The following is a 19,632-nucleotide window of genomic DNA, read 5'->3' as shown; positions in this document are numbered from 1 at the left end:
AAGTCACATTCTAAAAAAGTCTAAGCCGGAAAGGCGATGTCATGAAAAGTTGTAAATAAAATAAGATGGTGGTCCGCTAAGGGCTGCTCGTACCTGAGTGAACACGGGTTGCTGTTTTAGAACAGTTAGTTTAATTCTGAAGACGACGCTCATAGTAGTATCGAAACCTGGTCAATTTTGACTTAATATTTGTGAACGAGGGCTTATTTGTTCTAATATACTATAAATGTTTATAATTTTATTCCTGGACATTCATTTTAATGAGAACCTTGATTAAAATATTTGCTCATAAACTAACTGTATTATACATTAATATATGAATAGAAATAAGACATCAGATCGCTTGAAGTTCATTCTTGTAGAAAAGCATTTATTTATTTATTTATTTATTTTATTTTGTGCGCTCATGTTATCTCCAGACTGACTAAAATATTTACTCTTATAATGACTCCAATACATGTAAACAAGAATAAATTACATCTCTGAGTAAAGTAGGCCAATGCCATATTTTTCTGTCAGGATCTTTGTTACAAGTAGCAGTTATAAAGCACATTCTGGATGCTGGCATAGTTTTGCTGTCACTGGGTAAATGAGTATAGATTGTGTAAAAGTATGTGAACTTATATACCAGCTGGTCATCAATATGAGAGACAGATGAACATTAATGAAAAAAGCCATCTGTACTGTCACAATAAGTAAAAAACTAAATTTACATTCATATCGACAGATAAACAATAGTAATGGCGATACATTGAAGCATGTTCCATCTTATTATCACAGAGACAGGAGACAGAATCATGCTAAAAATAATGATGTAACTTCCAGAAATCATCTGAAGATGGACCTGAAAAGGTTTGGAAACCACTTCATGGAATAATAAATAATTATTCAGTGAAGAATAAGAGGACGTCATTATCAGGAGAAAGAAAACTGGCATTCTACGTATCGGAGTGCGGAATGTCAGATACCCTTAATTGGGCTCATAGGTTAGAAAATTTAGAAAGGGAAATGGATAGGTTAAAGTTACATACAGTGGGAAGTAGTGAAGTTCGGTGGTAGGAGGAGCAAGACTTTTGGTCAGGTGAATACAGGGTTATAAATACAAAATCAAATAGGGGTAATGCAGGAGTAGGTTTAATAATGAATAAAAAAATAGGAGTGCAGGTAAACTACTACAAACAGCGTAATGAATGCATTATTGCGGCCAAGTTAGATACGAAATCCACGCCTACCACAGTAGTACAAGTTTATATTCCAAGTAGCTCCACAGAAGATGAAGACGTTGATCAAATGTATGATGAGACAAAAGAAATTATTCAGATAGTGAAGGGAGACGAAAATTTAATAGTCACGGGTGACTGGAATTCGAGAGTAGGAAAAGGGAGAGAAGGAAACAAAGTTGGTGAATATGGATTGGGAGTAAGAAATGAAAGAGGAAGCCGGATAGCTAACACTTGGTTCAAGAATCATAAAAGAAGGTTGTATACATGGAGGAATCCTGGAGATACTAGAAGGTATCAGATAGAATATATAATGATAAGACAGAGATTTAGTAACCAGGTTTTAAATTGTAAGACATGTCCAGGGGCAGATGTGGACTCTGACCACACTCTATTGGTTATGAACTGTAGATTAAAACTGAAGAAACTGCAAAAAGGCGGGAATTTAAGGAGATGTGACCTGGATAAACTGACAGAACATGAGGTTGTAGAAGTTTCAGGGAGAGCATTAGGGAATGATTGACAAGAATGAGGCAAAGAAATGCAGTAGAAGAAGAATGGGTAGCTTTGAGAGATGAAATAGTGAAGGCAGCAAAGGATAAAGTAGGTAAAAAGACGAGGGCTAGTAGAAATCCTTGGTTAACAGAAGAGATATTGAATTTAATTCACGAAAGGAGAAAATACAAAAATGCAGTAAATGCAGCAGGCAAAAAGGAATATAAATGTCTCAAAAATGAGATCAAGAGGAAGTGCAAAATGGCTAAGCAGGGGTGGCTAGAGGGCAAATGTAAGGATGAAGAGGCATATATCACTAGGGGTAAGATAGATACTGCCTACAGGCAAATTAAAGAGACCTTTGGAGAAAAGGTGCATGAATATCAAGAGCTCAGATGGAAAACCAGTTGTAAGCAAAGAAGGGAAAGCAGAAATGTGGAAGGAGTATACTGAGTGTCTATACAAGGGCGATGTTCTTGAGGATAATATTATGGAAATGGAAGAGGATGTAGATGAAGATGAAATGGGTGTTACGATACTGCGTGAAGAGTTTGACAGAGCATGAAAGACCTGAGTCAAAACAAGGCACCGGGAGTAGACAACATTCCATTGGAACTACTGATGGCCTTGAGATAGCCAGTCCTGACAAAACCTTACTATTTGGTGGGCAAGATGTATGAGCCAGGCAAAATACCCTCAGACTTCAAGAAGAATATAATAAGTTCAATCCCAAAGAAAGCAAGTGTTGACAGATGTGAAAATTGCTGAACTATCAGTTTAATAAGTCACAGCTGCAAAACACTAATGCAAATTCTTTACAGACAAATGGGAAAACTAGTAGAAGCCGACCTCGGGGTGGATCAGTTTGGATTCCGTAGAAATGTTGGAACACTTGAGGCAATACTGACCCTTCGACTTATTAGAAAATGGCTTAAGGAAAGGCAAACCTACGATTCTAGCATTTGTAGACTTAGAGAAAGCTTTTGACAGTGTTGACTGGAAATCTCTCTTTCAAATTCTGAAGGTGGCAGGGGTAAAATACAGGGAGCGAAAGGCTATTTACAACTTGTACAGAAACCAGAGGGCAGTTATAAGTGTCGAGGGTCATGAAAGGGAAGCAGTGGTTGGGAAGGGAGTGAGACAGGGTTTTAGCCTATCCTCGATGTTATTCATTCTGTATATTGAGCAAGCAGTAAAGGAAAGAAAAGAAAAATTCGGCGTAGGTATTAAAATCCATGGAGAAGACTCTGAGGTTAGCCGATGACATTGTAATTCTGTTGGAGACAGCAAAGGACCGGGAAGAGTGTCTGAACGGAATGGACAGTGTCGTGAAAGGAGGATATAAGATGAACATCAACAAAAGCAAAACGAGGATAATGGAATGTAGTGAATTAAGTTGGGTGTTGTTGAGGGAATTAGATTAGGAAATGAGACACTTAAAGTAGTGAAGGAGTTTTGCTATTTGGGTAGCAAAATAACTGCTGATGGTCGAAGTAGTGGAGATATAAAATGTAACTGGCAATGGCAAGGAAAGCGTTTCTTAAGAAGAGAAATTTGTTAACATCAAGTATAGATTTAAGTGTCAGGAAGTAATTTCTGAAAGAATTTGTATGGAGTGTAGCCATGTATGGAAGTGAAACATGGACGATAAATAGTTTGGACGAGAAGAGAATAGAAGCTCTCAAAATGTGGTGCTACAGAATAATGCTGAAGATTAGATGGGTAGATCACATAACTAATGAGGAGGTATTGAATAGAATTGGGCAGAAGAGGAGTTTGTGGCACAACTTGACTAGTAGAAGGGATCGGTTGATAGGAAAAAGATTAGATGGGTAGATCACATAACTAATGAGGAGGTATTGAATAGAATTGGGCAGAAGATAAGTTTGTGGCAGAACTTGACTAGTAGGAGGGATCGGTTGATAGGAAAATTTCGGAGACATCGAAGGATCACCAATTTAATATTGGAGTGCAGCGTGGAGGGTAAAAATCGAAGAGGGAAGCCAACAGATGAATACACTAAGCAGACCCAGAAGGATGTAGGCTGCAGTAGGTACTGGGAGATGATGAAGCTTGCAGAGGATAGAGTAGCTTGGAGAGCTGCATCAAACTAGTCTCAGTACTGAAGACCACAACAACAACAACAACACCTGACAGTTAGTGCTGTTTACGTGAAGCAGCCCAAAGAAAACGACTAGAATCATCACAAAACTACTTGCAGAAATTGCATCACTATAAGCTGCTGCTCACACGTTAGTGCTTGTTCGTGAATTTTTGGAAGAAACCAAAACTGTTAAGTTGTCTTAGACACCATATTCACCGGAAGCGGCCTTTTGCATCTTCTTTCTACTCCTGAGGCTGAAGAGAATAATGAAAGGATGTCGTTTTGCTGCCATTGATGAGATACGAGATCTATTCAAAAAATTCCAGAATGTACATAATTTGGTACCTGTGGCGTGTTGGAGGGAAATATGGTTATCATCCGTGCACACAACTGTGTTTAATGTGTAGTTGCCGGAAGTTTCATTGTTGTATGTCTGTTAGTTATTGTTCAGTGCTGTATTGAGTAGAACGTTGTGTTCACAGTTTGCAAATTTCAAGATGGGAGAGTTAAGGGAGCAACACATCGGCATCAAGTTTGATATGAAGCTCAAGAAAACCATTAGACAGACACACCAAATGATGCAGGAAGCCTACGGTGACAAGTGCTTAAATCATCCTCTGTGTTACGAATGGTTCACACAGTTTAAAAATGACTGGATGGAAATTAAAGATTACCCTCGTTCAGGATGCCCTTCAATGTCTACTGACGACTCTCATGTTAGGAATGTCAACAAAATTGTGCATGCCAGTCGAAGACTGATTGCCCAAGAGATTGCAGAAGAATGTAACATTTCAGTTGGATCATGTCATGAAATTCTGATGCAGCGTCTTGGAATGCACCATGTTGCTGCCAAGTTCGTCCCACGGATCATGAGTCATGTGTGACTATTGCGCAAAAAAATGAAATTACTGTGCTCTCCAGACCTAGGCCCTGCAGACTTCTTCCTTTTTTTCCCAAAGTTGATAACCTTATTGAAAGGTTGAAAATTTGCAATGGTAGACAAGATCAAAGAAACTTCTCAGACAGCGCTTCACGCAATCCAGCAAGAGGCGTACCAATACTGCATCCAGAAGTGGAAATGGCATTGGGAGCAGTGTGTTTATTGTAGAGGAGAGTATTTGTTAGGAGACCATGCATAATAAATAAAAGGTAAGCGCAGAAAAATTTTGTGGTCAGAGTTCCAGAATTTTTTGAAAAGACGCCCTTAACCCAGAATCATTGAATGAGTTGAACATCATAATGAAAAGTGAATTCCAGAACAGCTTCCAAATTTGGGAAAAGTGCTGCTGCAGATATATCTGAGGGATATTTCTTTGAAGAGGACAGAGTTGGTGTTGATGAATAAATAAAAAGAAAAAACAAAATTTCATGTTACTTTTTGATCACACCTCATATTGCATATCTTGTGTGTGTCATATGTGCCAACTTACGTCATAGATTTAGTTGTCATAAATCATGGAAAATATGTATTTCTTGTTTTATGTAGATAACTGGATTTTCTTGTATTTTACCAACAGAAATCACCTACTAATCAGTGTCCCTATAGATTAGATTTACCCTGTTGTCTAATCTTGCACAGTGGGGTGACTCTCTGCTGAGGAACAAATCATTTAGCGTTGTGAGGACAAATCATTTAGCTTTATGAATTTTTGTGTGCTCCAATTCATATGGGGGCTTAGTTTTGATATTTTGCTTCTAGTATTTGAAGTAGTTTGCATCAGAGTGGCATTTCCATGTCATCACTTTATTTTATATTTCGACATTTATGTTGCATGTGATTACAGTTTCATTCAGTATATAAAAATATTAATTTTTAAATTTTCATGTCCAGAATTGTATGCTGTTGGTGAATTGTTCATTTACAAAGCATGTGTATTTGGGGATCTGACACTGAAAGTATATTTGACACAAAAATGATTTATTTGACTACTACAATTTTGCATGACATGTTGAGAAAACTTGCGTAAAATCTAGAAATCCAGTGAGCAATGTTAAGGACTGTATAAAGATGCTGTATGTTTTCATGTGTGCAATTGTACCTGTGATTTACTTTTTAAACAGGCTCATCATGGAGAGGCTTGGTCATTGAGTGTGAGTGCAAATGGACAGTGGGTTGTGAGTGCAGGATCAGATAGAGTCTTGCGTTTGTTTGAAAAAACTGCCGAACCTCTTGTTTTGGAAGATGAGCAAGAACAGGAACGAGAACAAGAAGACAGCAACAACCTTGTAACTGGTGAGGATACTGTTGTGCCTGGCCACATTGCACCTAATCTCCCATCCAAGAAGACAGTTGGCAGTGAGCAGGCAGTAAGTTATTAGATATAGATTTCTGCATGGAATACTGTAGCAACATCTTATTCTGTGTTTATTTTTATTAAGTGAATTGCAATTTAAAAATGTGGTCACTTCCATGCCCTATATTGTTGCTATAGACATAATGTTCACTTACAGAGATTACAAATTTTCAAAAGAGACTGCTTAATGTATCAACACTTAGCACAATTTCCACTTATCGGGAAGTCTTTGGACTTTTCTTTGTGTGTTAATTGTGACACGAGTTGCATAATCTCTGTTATAATAGGTTTTACATTCTGTATAGAGTCCGACATTGAAAAAGAGTGTAGAATGGTATCCACAACAATAGAAATAACAACAGTTTAAATCTGTTTGAATACTGAAGAGATTGATAGACATAATTATACACATAAATTTAGAGTGCAGCAGCAATTGACGTTGGAGAAGAGACATAGAATCAAAGGATAAAAAAAAAAAATGTGATGAGGTGGTGGAATATAAATAATTTAGAGAGAAAGAAAATTGAAGATGCAACAGAAGTTATGGCATTTAGATGTAAATGTTCTTCAACAGGATGTGAGGAGCTATAAGATTAAGAAGGCACCAGGATGTGGCTCAGTATATCCAGAGCTGGTGAAGTTTGGGCCACTGAAATTGTCGGAGTTGCTAAGGAGTCTGTTCGAAAGATTATTGAATGGAGATGATGCTCCATTAAAGTGAAAACAAAAGCCTGATGTGTAAGAAGGGATCATGTAATGACCTAAGTAATTATCAGAAATTGGCTTGGATCCCTTTCTTTGACAGGCTGTACTCGAAGGTACTAAAAGACCTGGTAGAGAAAGAAACAACTTGCAAGCAGCAATAAGAGCAAGAATAATTTCAAGCAGGAAAGTCAGTAATTGAGGACATCTTCACAATGAAACTAATAAGTGAGAAATGCACAAATATTGGACTGGATACGCATGTTGCCTTGATTGACCTAGACATAGCATATCGTAATATACACACCAACAAACTGTGGGAAAACTTGAAAGAGAGAAATTTAGCTCAAAGATTACTAAAAGCTGTCATGAAAGTATATGAAATTATATTCAGGACAGTGGAAATTAAGAGATCCTATGGTGCCTCTCCTGCTGCCAGTCAGCTGGTTTGACACACTAACTCTTCAGAAAATTTACATTTTTTCCTCCCTACTAGCTAATAACTTTCTCTTTTGTGTGAGGTAAAATTGAATATAGGAAACAAAAACTAAGTAAGGCAAGAGACAAGCAAGACAGTACACATTCATTCAATCCTTATCTCTCAGCATTTTTGTCTCTCTAATATTGCTACAACTTTGCAAGGTGTGCCTTCCTTTCTGCAAAAGAATCTATTATCTCATCAAAGTTTGTCAGATGTTTTGCTACATGAAATATCAAAGTGTCATTGTGTAATACTGAAAAAAGCTATTAAAGTGAGCATTACCCAAGACTGATGTGATTTCTTAATTTCATTACGTTTATGTTGTCACTGTCTTCTACATAAAACAAAACAGTCCTTTCTAATGTTACGAAACAGGCCTTTCTGTTTTGGCGCAAATGGTCATTTTTATCTACCTCATTTACATAAATAACATCACAGAATATGATTCACGAAGTAACAATATCAAATGCCTATTAGGCCTACTACAAGCAAAAAGTTTTATGTTAGGAAATGTTTTCACATTTCATTCATGTCCTCTAGTTTCTCAAGCATGAGATCAAAAAGTGGTGGTAGTAGTAGTAGTAGTAGCAGCATGAAATTTTTGTATAAATTTGCAATCATTATATTCTTTCATATAATTTGTGTGATGTCCCTATTTCTTCTCCTTCCTTGTTCTAACAAACAATCTTGTCATCGCTAATTCTGTAACTATTCCTGCCATTGTCAAAAATTATTCTCTGGGATAACTTCACTAACTTTCCAGAATCACCAGCTTAGTTACACTGCGTTTATTCTTCGGTTAGGTGTTATTACATGCTCATACATGTTTTCTGTGCTATTCCAAGAATAGAACTTAAGCAACTGCCAACTGGGGACTGTACAACTGACCCTTAGAAGTGTAGTAATCTGGCAAACATTTTCTGTCAAAATGTCATTTTCGTGGGTACACTGAGAAGATAAATGTAATGATTTTTACCTGTTATTCCTGTCAGTCATTTATTTCGACTCTGGTAGCCTGAATCTATGGATTTTGCTAATAATTATAACAACACTTATCATTCACACACCCAGACAACCACATAAACAAACAGCGATTAGCATTCACCCGTTCCAGTTTATTCGGCTCAGCTCAGCACAGCTCATATAGCCCCTTCCCCTGTTGTCTGTGAGGAATTTTTTTTTATTTCTAGACGTGATGAGGAGTCCTCTGTCAGAGATATCACGTACACTTTGCAGGAATTCAAAAATTAACTTATGATTCATTCAGAAATCAACTTAAAAAGAGTTCAGAAATGTTCAAAAACCAAGATAGATGCATTTCAGAATTATGTGACCAATAGATATGCCAATGAACATTGGGTACTAGGCGCATTGTGAAACAAGGTTTTTTCCTTCAAGAATATGAAATTGCCACCTGGAGCAGGTACCTTGGATTGCCCCCTTCACCCTCACCCTCTCTCCCTCCACCTCCCCTCCCCAGATATGGGCCTGTTGCCACTGAGAAGGATTACTTAAGATGAACCTCCAAGCTGTACTCTGATGGATAGAATAAGAAGGATGATGTGATTTGGTCATGTAAATAGGATGAATGATGGAAACTGGATACCAAACAGGGTATTACGATGGATACCTTTCCAGTGGAAGAAAACGGGTTGGCCACAACACAACTGGGAGAATGAGTTTGGAAAAGGCAATGGTAGCAAGCAATGTGAACATTTAGGAAAGTCAACACAGAAGAAGATGGCAGTAGGGGGCAAAGAAGCAGTGCCAGCTGTAGATAATCCGCAAGAGAAGGAAGAAAAGTAATACAATTTGTGTGACTGAGAAAGAAAATGAAAAATGCTTGAAGGAGAAATGGTAGCTTGCTACTTACTGTAAAGAAGACATGTTAAGTTGCAGACAGGCACTTCTAAAATACACTTTCATAAAGCTTCCAGCTGTAGCCTTCTCAGCAGAAGAGAGAGAGACACACCATTCACACACATACACAAGCTCACCTCGTGCATACATAACTGCCAACTGCAGGAGCTCAGGCTGGGCCGAGCTGCCAGAATTGGTGGTCATGTATGCATAATGTGTGCTTACTTGTGTGTATGAATGGTGTGTGTTTCTCTTTTGCTTATGAAGGTTGAGGCCGTAAGCTTTATGTAAGTGTCTTTTAATTGCCTGTCTCAACGTGTCTTCCTTACTGTATGTAGCTATCTATAGTTTCCTACATTGTGGATATTCATACCTGGAGTTGCCATTGTGTGAAGAAAAAATGGGGCATCCCTTCATTGTCAACCAAAGAGAGGTAGTCATTAAGAAGAAGCAACAGAAGCCTGTATTTCAGTTTTTTTATTAAATGCAATGCGTTGCCAGACCTTGTGGACAAACATATCTTACCTGGTGAGTTTTAGTAGAGATTAAAATTTTGTACAGATGGGTGTGGTTTTGAGAGTGTAAGAATAGAATATTCAGTCACGGACTACACTATAAGTACGGTCTAAATCCTCTCGTGCAAGTGTCAGTGAACAGCAATATTTTCACCAAAATAATGTCTCATTTTTATAACCCATCGGAAATAATGAACATCATAATGAGATATCAGTAACATCATTGGGAGAACATGAAAATAACTAATTAACTTCAAAACATTATAAGTGAAAACTTGCAAAAAAATCAGTATTAGTAAAGTGTCAGTTGTAAAACTACACTCATGCTCATAAATTAAGGATAATTGCAGAATGCGGTGCCACACAATGTAGCACTACACAAAACTGGCACTATTAGCATAGGCACGTAGGAAACACATACAACACAGATCTGTAAGTCCACGGTGTTAATGATAAGTTGAGAAAACCGTCCCGAAACACATGTGCTACAAAGCACCACTGTTTACTGAACATGTACCCCGACATCAATACGGGACATGATCACTATGCACATGTACACAGGCCATACAACGGGTTGGCATCCTTTGGATCAGGTGGTCAAGCAGCTGCTGGGGTATAGCCTTTCATTCTTGCACCAGTGCCTGTTGAAACTCCTGAAGTTTTCCTAGGGGTTTGAAGACGTGGAGTGACACATCGACCGAGAGCATCCCAGACGTGCTCGATTGGGTTTAGGTCTGGGGAACAGGCAGGCCACTCCGTTTGCCTGATATATTCTCTTTCAAGGTACTTTGGCCCGATGGCAGCTCGGTGGGGCCATGTGTTATCATCCATCAGGAGGAAGGTGGGACCCACTGCGCCCCTGAAAAGGAGATATACTGGTGCAAAATGATGATCCGATACACCTGACCTGTTACAGTTCCTCTATCAAAGACATGCAGGGGTGTATGTGCACCAATTATAATCCCATCCCACACCATCAAACCATGACCTCCATAAAGGTCCTTTTCAAGGACATTAAGGGGTTGGTATCTGGTTCCTGATTCATGCAAGAATTGCTGTTCAGGCTACACCTGGACTTATCCGTGAACATAACCTGGACCTTTGTTCCAATGACCATGTACTGTGTTCTTGACAGTAGGCTTTACAGGCTCTCCTGTGACCAAGGGTCAGTGGAATGCACCTTGCAGGTCTCTGGGAAATAAACTACGTCTGTTCAGTTGTCTGTAGACTGTGTGCCTGAAAACAACTGTTCCAGTGGCTGTGGTAAGGTCCAAGCAAGGCTACCCGCAGTACTCCATGGCTGTCTGCAGGCACTCATGGTGAGATATTGGTTTTCTTGTGGTGTTGTACAGTGTGGGTTGCCATAATCTTGAGATCACACTTTGCGTCACACGGAGGGCCCGTGCTACGACCTGCTGTATTTGACCAGCCTCCTGTCGCCCTAGTGTTCTACCCCTGATAACGTCATCAATATGTGTTCTTTGAGCCATTTTCAACACACAGTCACTATTAGCACGTCTGAAAACGTCTGCACACTTACTCGCTGCACCGTACTCTGACATGCACCAACACACCTCTGTGTATGTGGCCTGCTGCCAGTGCCACCATGCGACGGTCGCAGGTCAAATGCACTGCATGGTCATACCTCGAGGTGATTTAAACCCGCAAACCGCCCACCAGAGCATTGTTTCAGCGTGTATCAGCATTATCCTTAATTTATGAGCATGAGTATATTTTATCTGCCAATTGTCAGGTGATGTGAGCGTGTGTTCCACATTATTATTTCATTGCCAGAGTCAGTGAATAACTTCTGCAGGAATGCATTCAGACAGGAAAAAACTCCGATTTGGTGACATGAACAAATGCATTTGGTGTGTGTCTACAGTAGACAGAAGAGAGATTAGTAAGCAGATAAGGATGTTTGAATGTATTAAAGGAGTAGTTAGTGCTGAGAAAAGCACAAGAAAGTAGTTTGATTAACTGGATTCAAATATTATTGTAATTGTTAATGTAGTATGCAAATATGAATATTATTACCCAAATACAAGGCTAATGAAAAGTATTCAAAATCTAGCAGGTGCTCTGACATTGTTGAGCTTGTTGTTGATCATTTGTTACATAGAAACAACCAAACCAAAAATTGTATTTCAGAAACTGAACAAGTATTTAATTTTTTTTTATTTTTATACTCCCTTATCTTTACACATAATGTAAGTTCACGGCACAAAAATAGTCACCTGGGATATAAAATCTATTAGTAACGTCAGGTGTTCGTCTATGGCATTGAACGAGATGGGTAGAGTGGCAAGTGTTTGAAGATTGAGATTAGTGTTCAAAATTCCCACAGAGGCTGTACAGTGCAATACCTGTTGTATTGCCGCATTTAACAGTGGAGACGATTCCAATGTCATTGGGTAGCAAAACGGGTATGAATCATGGGCATACCAAAGGTAATTCGTATAAATCTGTCAAGCGGATGATACAGGGTACGTTTTCACAGTGTACATGCTGTGAGAAAAACCTGGAAATTGTTTCATCTTGGAGAAAACTGGGAAAAACCCGGGAATTTTTCAGTGTTTTAGTTTTCTGTTAAAATTTTTGTTATTTTGGCTGGTGAGATCTGATACCCTAACTAAGAATATTACTGTTTCCAGCTACTGCAGAATAATACTGCAGCAGTGAAACATAAACATGGAAAAAAAAGTAAATAAAAAATAATAAAACTTAGTTGCAAAGGAAATGCACCATTTACAACAAGAAAACACAGTGCACACACAAGCATCTACCTAGAGCAAAATCTGTCAAAGGCTTTGGGATGAAGACTATGTAATACTTCATAACAACAAACTGCTTCCAATGAGCACGTTATCACAACTGTTTCAGTAGGTTCATTTGAGTAATTGCCAGCGAGCACATGCTCATGTGCAGTCGAGTCGTGTAAGAGCAAAACCTTCTCCCGCTTCTGGCTACTTGAAGTGTGGCTGTTAACTGTATTGGCAGTAGCAACAAGCAGCCAGATGCTACCCAGAATAATTTTTCTTTCACATCCAAGCTGACAGATTCATGCATGCATAGAGTTGTAGGGGGTTGCGGGGGTAGTATCCACAAGCTCTGTGTTTACATTTCATGAGTTTATTTTATCCTCTCTGTTTACAGCTCTCATGTCTCTGGATATACGAATCGCAGTTTAAGCCAAATTATGCATTTTAAAATGGTTTACAAAATTCCAATGTTCTTGGCGTATCCTCTGATGTTCTGTTTCTTTTATGACATAATGTAAGAACTCTTAATGCTTTATATGTACAAACATATGGGCTTCCTACATCATCATAGTTATGCACACACAGTAAGGCCTGCTTTCTGGTTCTCTCTAGCAACTGCTGAAATGAACCCGAGTCTTAACAGCTCGCCGCAAAATATTGTGAATAGTGGTTTGAAAAGCGTTATTTTCAAAGTGGAATTTCTTTTACACAAGCTGAATTATATTATGGATGAGAATGTTCAATGTAGTTCTTAAATCAATGAGCATTTGACTCTCATTTTAAAACTTAACACTTTGAGGAGCAGCCACTTAGACGAATTTGGAGCTCAAAAGACTAGACATTTATGTTGTTATTTAAAATTTTATTGGCACATTAGTGTGATGTGTCTTAAAATGTAACATAGGCAATAAAGACCAGTATTATATGTGAAAGCTTAACTCCTCTTGTAGCTTATTAATCTTTCAGGCCAGCATTATATATGAAAGCTTTTCTTGTAGCTACACTATGTACATTAGTTTAAATCACTAATATTTCCTGTTTGTGCATTCACATTACGTAACAGTGATGTTGGTATTGGCTGACTACATCATGTCTCTGGACAGCTTCTTCTCATTCCATTTGAGCACTCGCCAAAGAGTTAAAAAAAATTATTTTGCCTATCCTTGAAATTTATACTTTCCAGTAACAGGAAAGAAAAGAATAAATATACCCTACAAGTTAAAGGAAACCATTCGTGCCTGATGATAACAAGTATAAGCTTGGAAACCACTTAGATATAATAGTTTTCTGTCAGATAGTTATGCAGTTTTAGTATGAATAATAATTTTCTGTCAGACAGTAATGGCTGTTTTAGTATCGGCTCTTACATTCAGAAACTGTTAGGAAGGGTTTTGGGCATTTTGCATGTTACTGGGAGAGTGGTGATCAATTTTTTTTTGCAGTGTTCTTATTTCCTTTCCTAGTTGTCAGCAACAGCAATTTCTCTTCTTGCTAATAACTATCGTCGCAAGGCTTCCATGCCCCACAGATGTGTGACATGTAAATATTGCAAAACAGTGTCTCAGATGTACTTATATTTTCCCTATATTTTACATACTGTTGAAGAAATACTTCAGTGATCACGTAGTACAATTTCAACTTTAAGTAATACCAGAACTTTCTTTGCTACACTTCTGTTTGCTCATTCCTTGCCGTGGAGTCAAATCTGTAGTGCATTAACAGTGTGCTTTCAGGTGTTCAGCTGAATTATTGAGTCCATTTTTATGCAAAGTGTTTCAGTGACTGACCAAGTGCGTTTCATAAGATGACTGGAGCAGTCAAAATATTGTGTGTAAAAATGAAATCAACAATTCGGTTGAACACTCGAAAGCACACCATTAATCAGTTGTGTTGAGGAAACCTGAGACATCTACAACCTTTTTACAAGACATTTCAGCTTCCACCTCTTGACATTCTCATCAGGTGTCTTATTATACTTTTTTCTCTTACTTTTTCTTTCCCAATTAATTAATGTCATGGCTCCTGAAGGAAAGTTCCATTATTTTGCTGAATGGATGGGTGTGTGTCTTGCAAGGTTTGGGTAACAGCAGTCACATATCTTCACATAGTTGAAGTTGCTCCTTTTGTGTAAAGAAGATTATTTTCTCATGATTATTTTAGTTGGTCAGTTTGTATAGGGTCAGTTTTTACCATAAGACATTTAAAAAAAAGTAGCATCTTAAGTTAAACTGTGAATTGTGTTAATAATAGCAATTACTACAAAATTTCATTTTAATAGGCTGAGCAGCTATTGGAGGCACTGGAAGTGATAAAAGATTATGAATTGCAACTGCAAGAACATGCAGCAAGTAAAGCATCAGCTCAGACTGCTCCTCCACTTCCACTGCTGATGCAGGCCTACAAAGCCACAAATTCGAATGAATACCTGTTTGAAGTACTGCAGCGTATTAAATCCAGGTAGTATTCTCTTGAAAGAAAGATAGATTCAGATGTTCAGTTTTCCTGTAACTTTTTTCTTTTCATGTTAACAGTTGTTGTCATCACCAACACCACTATTTTCTTCTCTTTTACTTTGGGTCATTAGCAGATTTCCATTCTTGCTAATCATCATTTTCATATTCTGTCTAGCCTTATGTCAAAATATTATAAGCTATAATTAGCTTATAATATTTCAATATAATCTTTCTGTTTTCATTTTTGTGATAGGTTCAAACCATCTCTTCCTATTGCCTTGATCTTTGCCTTTTCAGTTTCAGGATTTGAGCTACTCTTTAATACGTAAAAATTAATAAAAATGGTACTCTGAAATTTCAGCACCACGGGTTCCTACTTAATATTTGAGAGCGGGGGTTGCAATCAGGATATGGGTAAGAGGGACCCACATGGTACTAGAAGGAATGGAGACTAGGATGAAGGAAAAGTGTCTGTGAGAGGAGGTGGTCTTAAAAAGAATCTGAAGTAAAGATGTTAAGTGAAAAAGATGATAATAATATAAATAATTTTGTGTGGCACAAAAAAGTGAAAAACAGGGGGGGGGGGGGGGATATAGAAGGGAGAAAAATAAGCATATAAATAAAAAGCATAATGAACACCCTTAAAGGAAGTAAATGAATAGGATGGAGGTGAGCTGACATAGGTCAGGAGGGATTTAGAATGTGAGAATAGGTTGTCAATTTAGTTTCTATCTCCACACTACACAGATACTTGCTTGTTAATAGGACTCAAGCAGTCTACATGACATAGCAAGCTCTTGTGTCTCTTGAGCCATACTGTAGACAATTTTTAGTAACAGTATACTGAACATCACAAAGGTATGCTGTTCACCTGTCTCTAGCAGTATGCATGAATCCTATGTAGACAGTCGTGCAGTGAACACAAAGTAGCTGGTGGTAAATAACATCAGTAATTTCAAGTGTTCCCTGCCTTTAATGGTATGTACTTTACCAGTGGTTGGACTGCTAGTAGGTGGTTGAGGGTAGGTGCATGGTGCAGTGAAAGCCCAATTCTGGTTAGTTTGATGTCCCAGTTTCAGTGCAAGTAGCAATTAGGTGATGTGGAATTTTTGAGAATTACCGTGTAAATTTTGGTAGAGAAGCAAAGTTAAGCTGTTTAAGGAAATGGAATAGTTAACGTCACTGTTAGTCCTATCCCCAAACATACCATTGATGAACTTGTACAAAACCGGGTGGTACAGTATCTTGGAGGTAAGGAATACCCCATTCAGTGTTGCAAAGGTTTACATTGGATAGATCCATTGTCATCCACCTGATTATTTTGCAGGTATGACCCACCATGATGAAGTTATGAGTAAGATGAAACTGGCTTGTCCGTTAATGACTGAAATTTTTGGGAGGGTTTTTGGTGAGTGTTGTAAAGATACAGGAACCGTGGTTCAAAAAGCTAGAAGTAGTGCATCTATGTATTTTTATATGCTTCTGTCATCTGAACTGGGAGCAGTGTCTTTGAAGGTAAGTAGTGGGCTGACATCTGTCTTTCTGTGAATTTAATAAATTTGTGACTGGCATTTTCCTTTTTATACCAATAACATTGTTTACAAATTTTGATTTGATCTAACTTAAAGTAATTGGGGTGTCCTTAAAAAAAGGGTATGAAAGCAAGAATGTAGGCTAACATAGAAACTAGAAAATTAGTGTTAATTCTGAACTGGCAAAGGTAGAATGGGTTAAGATCGCAGTTGGGTTGATAGGAGACAAAGTGCAGAGCAAAAGAGGGATTGAAAATGAGGAAGCATGAATGAAAATATTTTTAAGTGGTTGTTGCAATAATTGGTAAAGTAAGAATATAAATGGTTAATAAGGTGGTAGCATTGTAGAAGTTTAAAAGAAGGGATTAGAAATCATGTTCAGATAATAGGCTCAAAAAACTAAAAACATGATTGTAAATAATCCTACTTACTTGAGAAGTGGAGTTTGGCAAATTTATCTTTCAAAGTTTATACTGAAAGAAGAAAGAAAAATGAAAATGAATACACTATCCGGTGAAAAATATCAAGGCACGTATTAGTGGACATTAATGTTTTGTGTGTACACCCTTTGCATTTATTACAGTTTGAACTGTGCTGGGACACTTCCAATGAGGTGTCTGAATGTCTTTGGAGCAAAGGCAGCACCCTTTTTCCTCAAGAGCTGGAACCATTGAAGGTAGTGATTTTGGATGCTGGGATCTACACTGAAATTGACAATCTACCTTGTCCCAATGGTGTTCCATTCGAAGTCATTGTTTTCCAGTCATTGACTGTCCAGTGGCTTCACTCTTTATGCCTCCTCAAGTGTCGCTTAGCATTGACTACAGAAATTTGAGACTTATGAGAAGCTGCTCAACCATTGTACCCCCATTCTTTTTAACTCTATATACACAGTCATTATTGTTCTAGCTGAATTGCCGGTAGTACTTTGGAACTAATCCAATTTCTCTTTCCCTACAGTTTTGATGCTCTACAGCTCCCTCCAGTACCACGAAAGTCATACCCTGATGTCTTAACACATCTATCTAGAAAGGGATAATGTAGATAATTTTAGACCTATTTCTATGCCATAAGTGTTAGCTAAAGTTATTGAAAAGGCTGTGTGTTTAAGAATAATTGATCATTTTATATCATATGATTTGTTATCAAATGTACAGTTCGGCTTTAAAAGTCATTTAACAACTGAAAATGCTATATTCTCTTTTCTCTGTGAGGCACTGAAGTTTCCTCATGGGTCACTCCTTCTATTCTTTTGAGAAGTTCCTTGAAAAATTAAGCTGATTCTTGTTGCATTGTTGATAGTGTTTACTTAAACTTGTGGCTTGACTTTTTCAGGTTCATAAACATTTTATGTTGTAATTTCATGTACTGACACATTCCATGACCTTGGAGATTTGCTACTCAATTTGGTCCTACGGAACTTGACATGTAAATAAAATAAATAAATCCTGTCTTTTCATCTTGGCTGTGTTTACCACACCTTTCTCTCCTCGCCAGTTCTGTGATGAACCTGCTCTTTTTTTATCTTATCAGTCCATTTAGTTTTGGTTTTTTTATTTCATTATTGCTTGTTAATAACAGTTTGTGTTAAAATTGTGCAACACTAGGTGACTGGTAGGAATGCAATAAGCAGATATGGTAGAGGAATGGAAATAAGAATGAACAAGAGATTGACTCCATTTCTTTTCTGGTTCTCCACAGGGCATGGTTCAAACAGTGCATGGTTCACTGCCACGCAATACTGTGCTCCAGTCATACATTCTCAGAAATTTCTTCCTCATGTTAATATTTGCAGAAATAGACTTTGTTTGGCCAAGAATACTTTCTCTTTGCCTGTGCTGGAATGCTATTTATGTCTTCATTTCTTCATCCATCATTCTGTAATGGCTGGCTCAGCTGATTTTTCATGGCTAATTTTGCATCCAAGATAGCAGAAGTCCTTAGTCTACTTTGTGCTCCCCAATTTTGACAGTAAGCTTCTCACTTATCTCATTTCTGCTAGTTCTCATTACTTTTGTCTTTCTTTTCTTTTTGCTTATTCCTTATTATATGGTTAGTAGATGGTTTCCTGTCAGCTTATCTCAATTCTTCCTGCTTTCACTGATGACTGCAGTGTCGTCTTCTTATCTTATCACTGATATTCTTTCTCCATGAACCATAATTCCACTCTAGAACCTACCTACACTGAGGAGCCAAAGAGACTGGGACAACTGCCTAATATTGTGTAGGGCGTCAGCGACGATGCAGGAGTTCTGCAGTAGGACATGGCATGGACTCGAATAATGTCTGAAGTAGTGCTGGAGGAAATTGACACCGTGAATTCTGCAAGGGTGTCCATAAATCTGTAGAGTATGAGGGGGTGTTCAGCATGTGGCAAGGCATCCCAGATATGCTCAGTAATGTTCATGTCTGGGGAGTTTGGTGGCCAGCAGAAGTGTTTAAGCTTAGAAGAGTGTTGCGGGAGCCACTCTGTAGCAATTCTGGATGTGTGGGGCGTCGCATTCTCCTGCTGGAATTGCCCAAGTCCGCCTGAATGCAAAATGGACATGAATGGATTCAGGTGATGCGTACATACGTGTCACCAGTCGTAGTCTTATCTAGACATATCAGGGGTGCCAACACACTCCGATTACATACACCCCTCACCCTTACAGAGCCCTCCACCACTTTGAACAGTCCCCTGTGACATGTAGGTAAGCAAGATGGCAGCAACTGGTAGTGCTTGTAATTCACGTGTGTATGAAGTTCAGTTATAGTTCAGTAGTAAAAAACAACAAAAATGTGCCTTGTAGTGCTATTACTGTGAAGCTAAACGAAGGAATAATCAGTCTGCAGAAAACTGTGGAAGTCCTACATAAAGAAATTGTATACCTGAAGAAAGAAAATCAGCAGCTACGACTCACTCAGAGAGCATGTGGGACTTCAGAAGCAGTAAATAACGAATCACAGATATCAAAGGTAACCTGTACTGTAAAGGAACCTATTATTATGGCAAAACGGTTTGCCATAATAATAGCTTAGCAGCATTAAATAAACCATCAAGAAGAGTAGGGTTCGCTGACGTAAACAAATATTTGCAGCTCTGCCCGGTAGAAGACAGTGCAAAAACCTGTAGAGTGAACATAAGTAAGCTTTGTGAACGAAGTAATGAACAAGAAACATTCAGAGCAAAACAGCGTAATGCCAAAAACAGCATAAGTAGCTGCAGTGTGAA

The 19,632-nt window shown here is 38.2% G+C and overlaps 1 protein-coding gene across 1 annotated transcript in view; it reads left to right on the top strand.

Moving 5' to 3' along the window:
- The window catches only part of LOC126354955 (WD repeat-containing protein 3-like), a 117,532-nt gene that overhangs the window by 87,125 nt on the left and 10,775 nt on the right, over positions 1-19,632 (top strand). The window contains exons 12-13 of the mRNA XM_050005037.1: positions 5,881-6,126; positions 14,712-14,890. Of these exons, the coding sequence (XP_049860994.1) occupies positions 5,881-6,126; positions 14,712-14,890 (425 nt within the window). The remainder of the gene's footprint in view (positions 1-5,880; positions 6,127-14,711; positions 14,891-19,632) is intronic.

This window comes from Schistocerca gregaria, chromosome 3 (assembly GCF_023897955.1).
Source record: "Schistocerca gregaria isolate iqSchGreg1 chromosome 3, iqSchGreg1.2, whole genome shotgun sequence".
Lineage (NCBI taxonomy): Eukaryota > Metazoa > Arthropoda > Insecta > Orthoptera > Acrididae > Schistocerca > Schistocerca gregaria.
The sequence above is the reverse complement of the archived record's forward strand: the minus strand, read 5'-3'. Positions and strand labels throughout refer to the sequence as shown.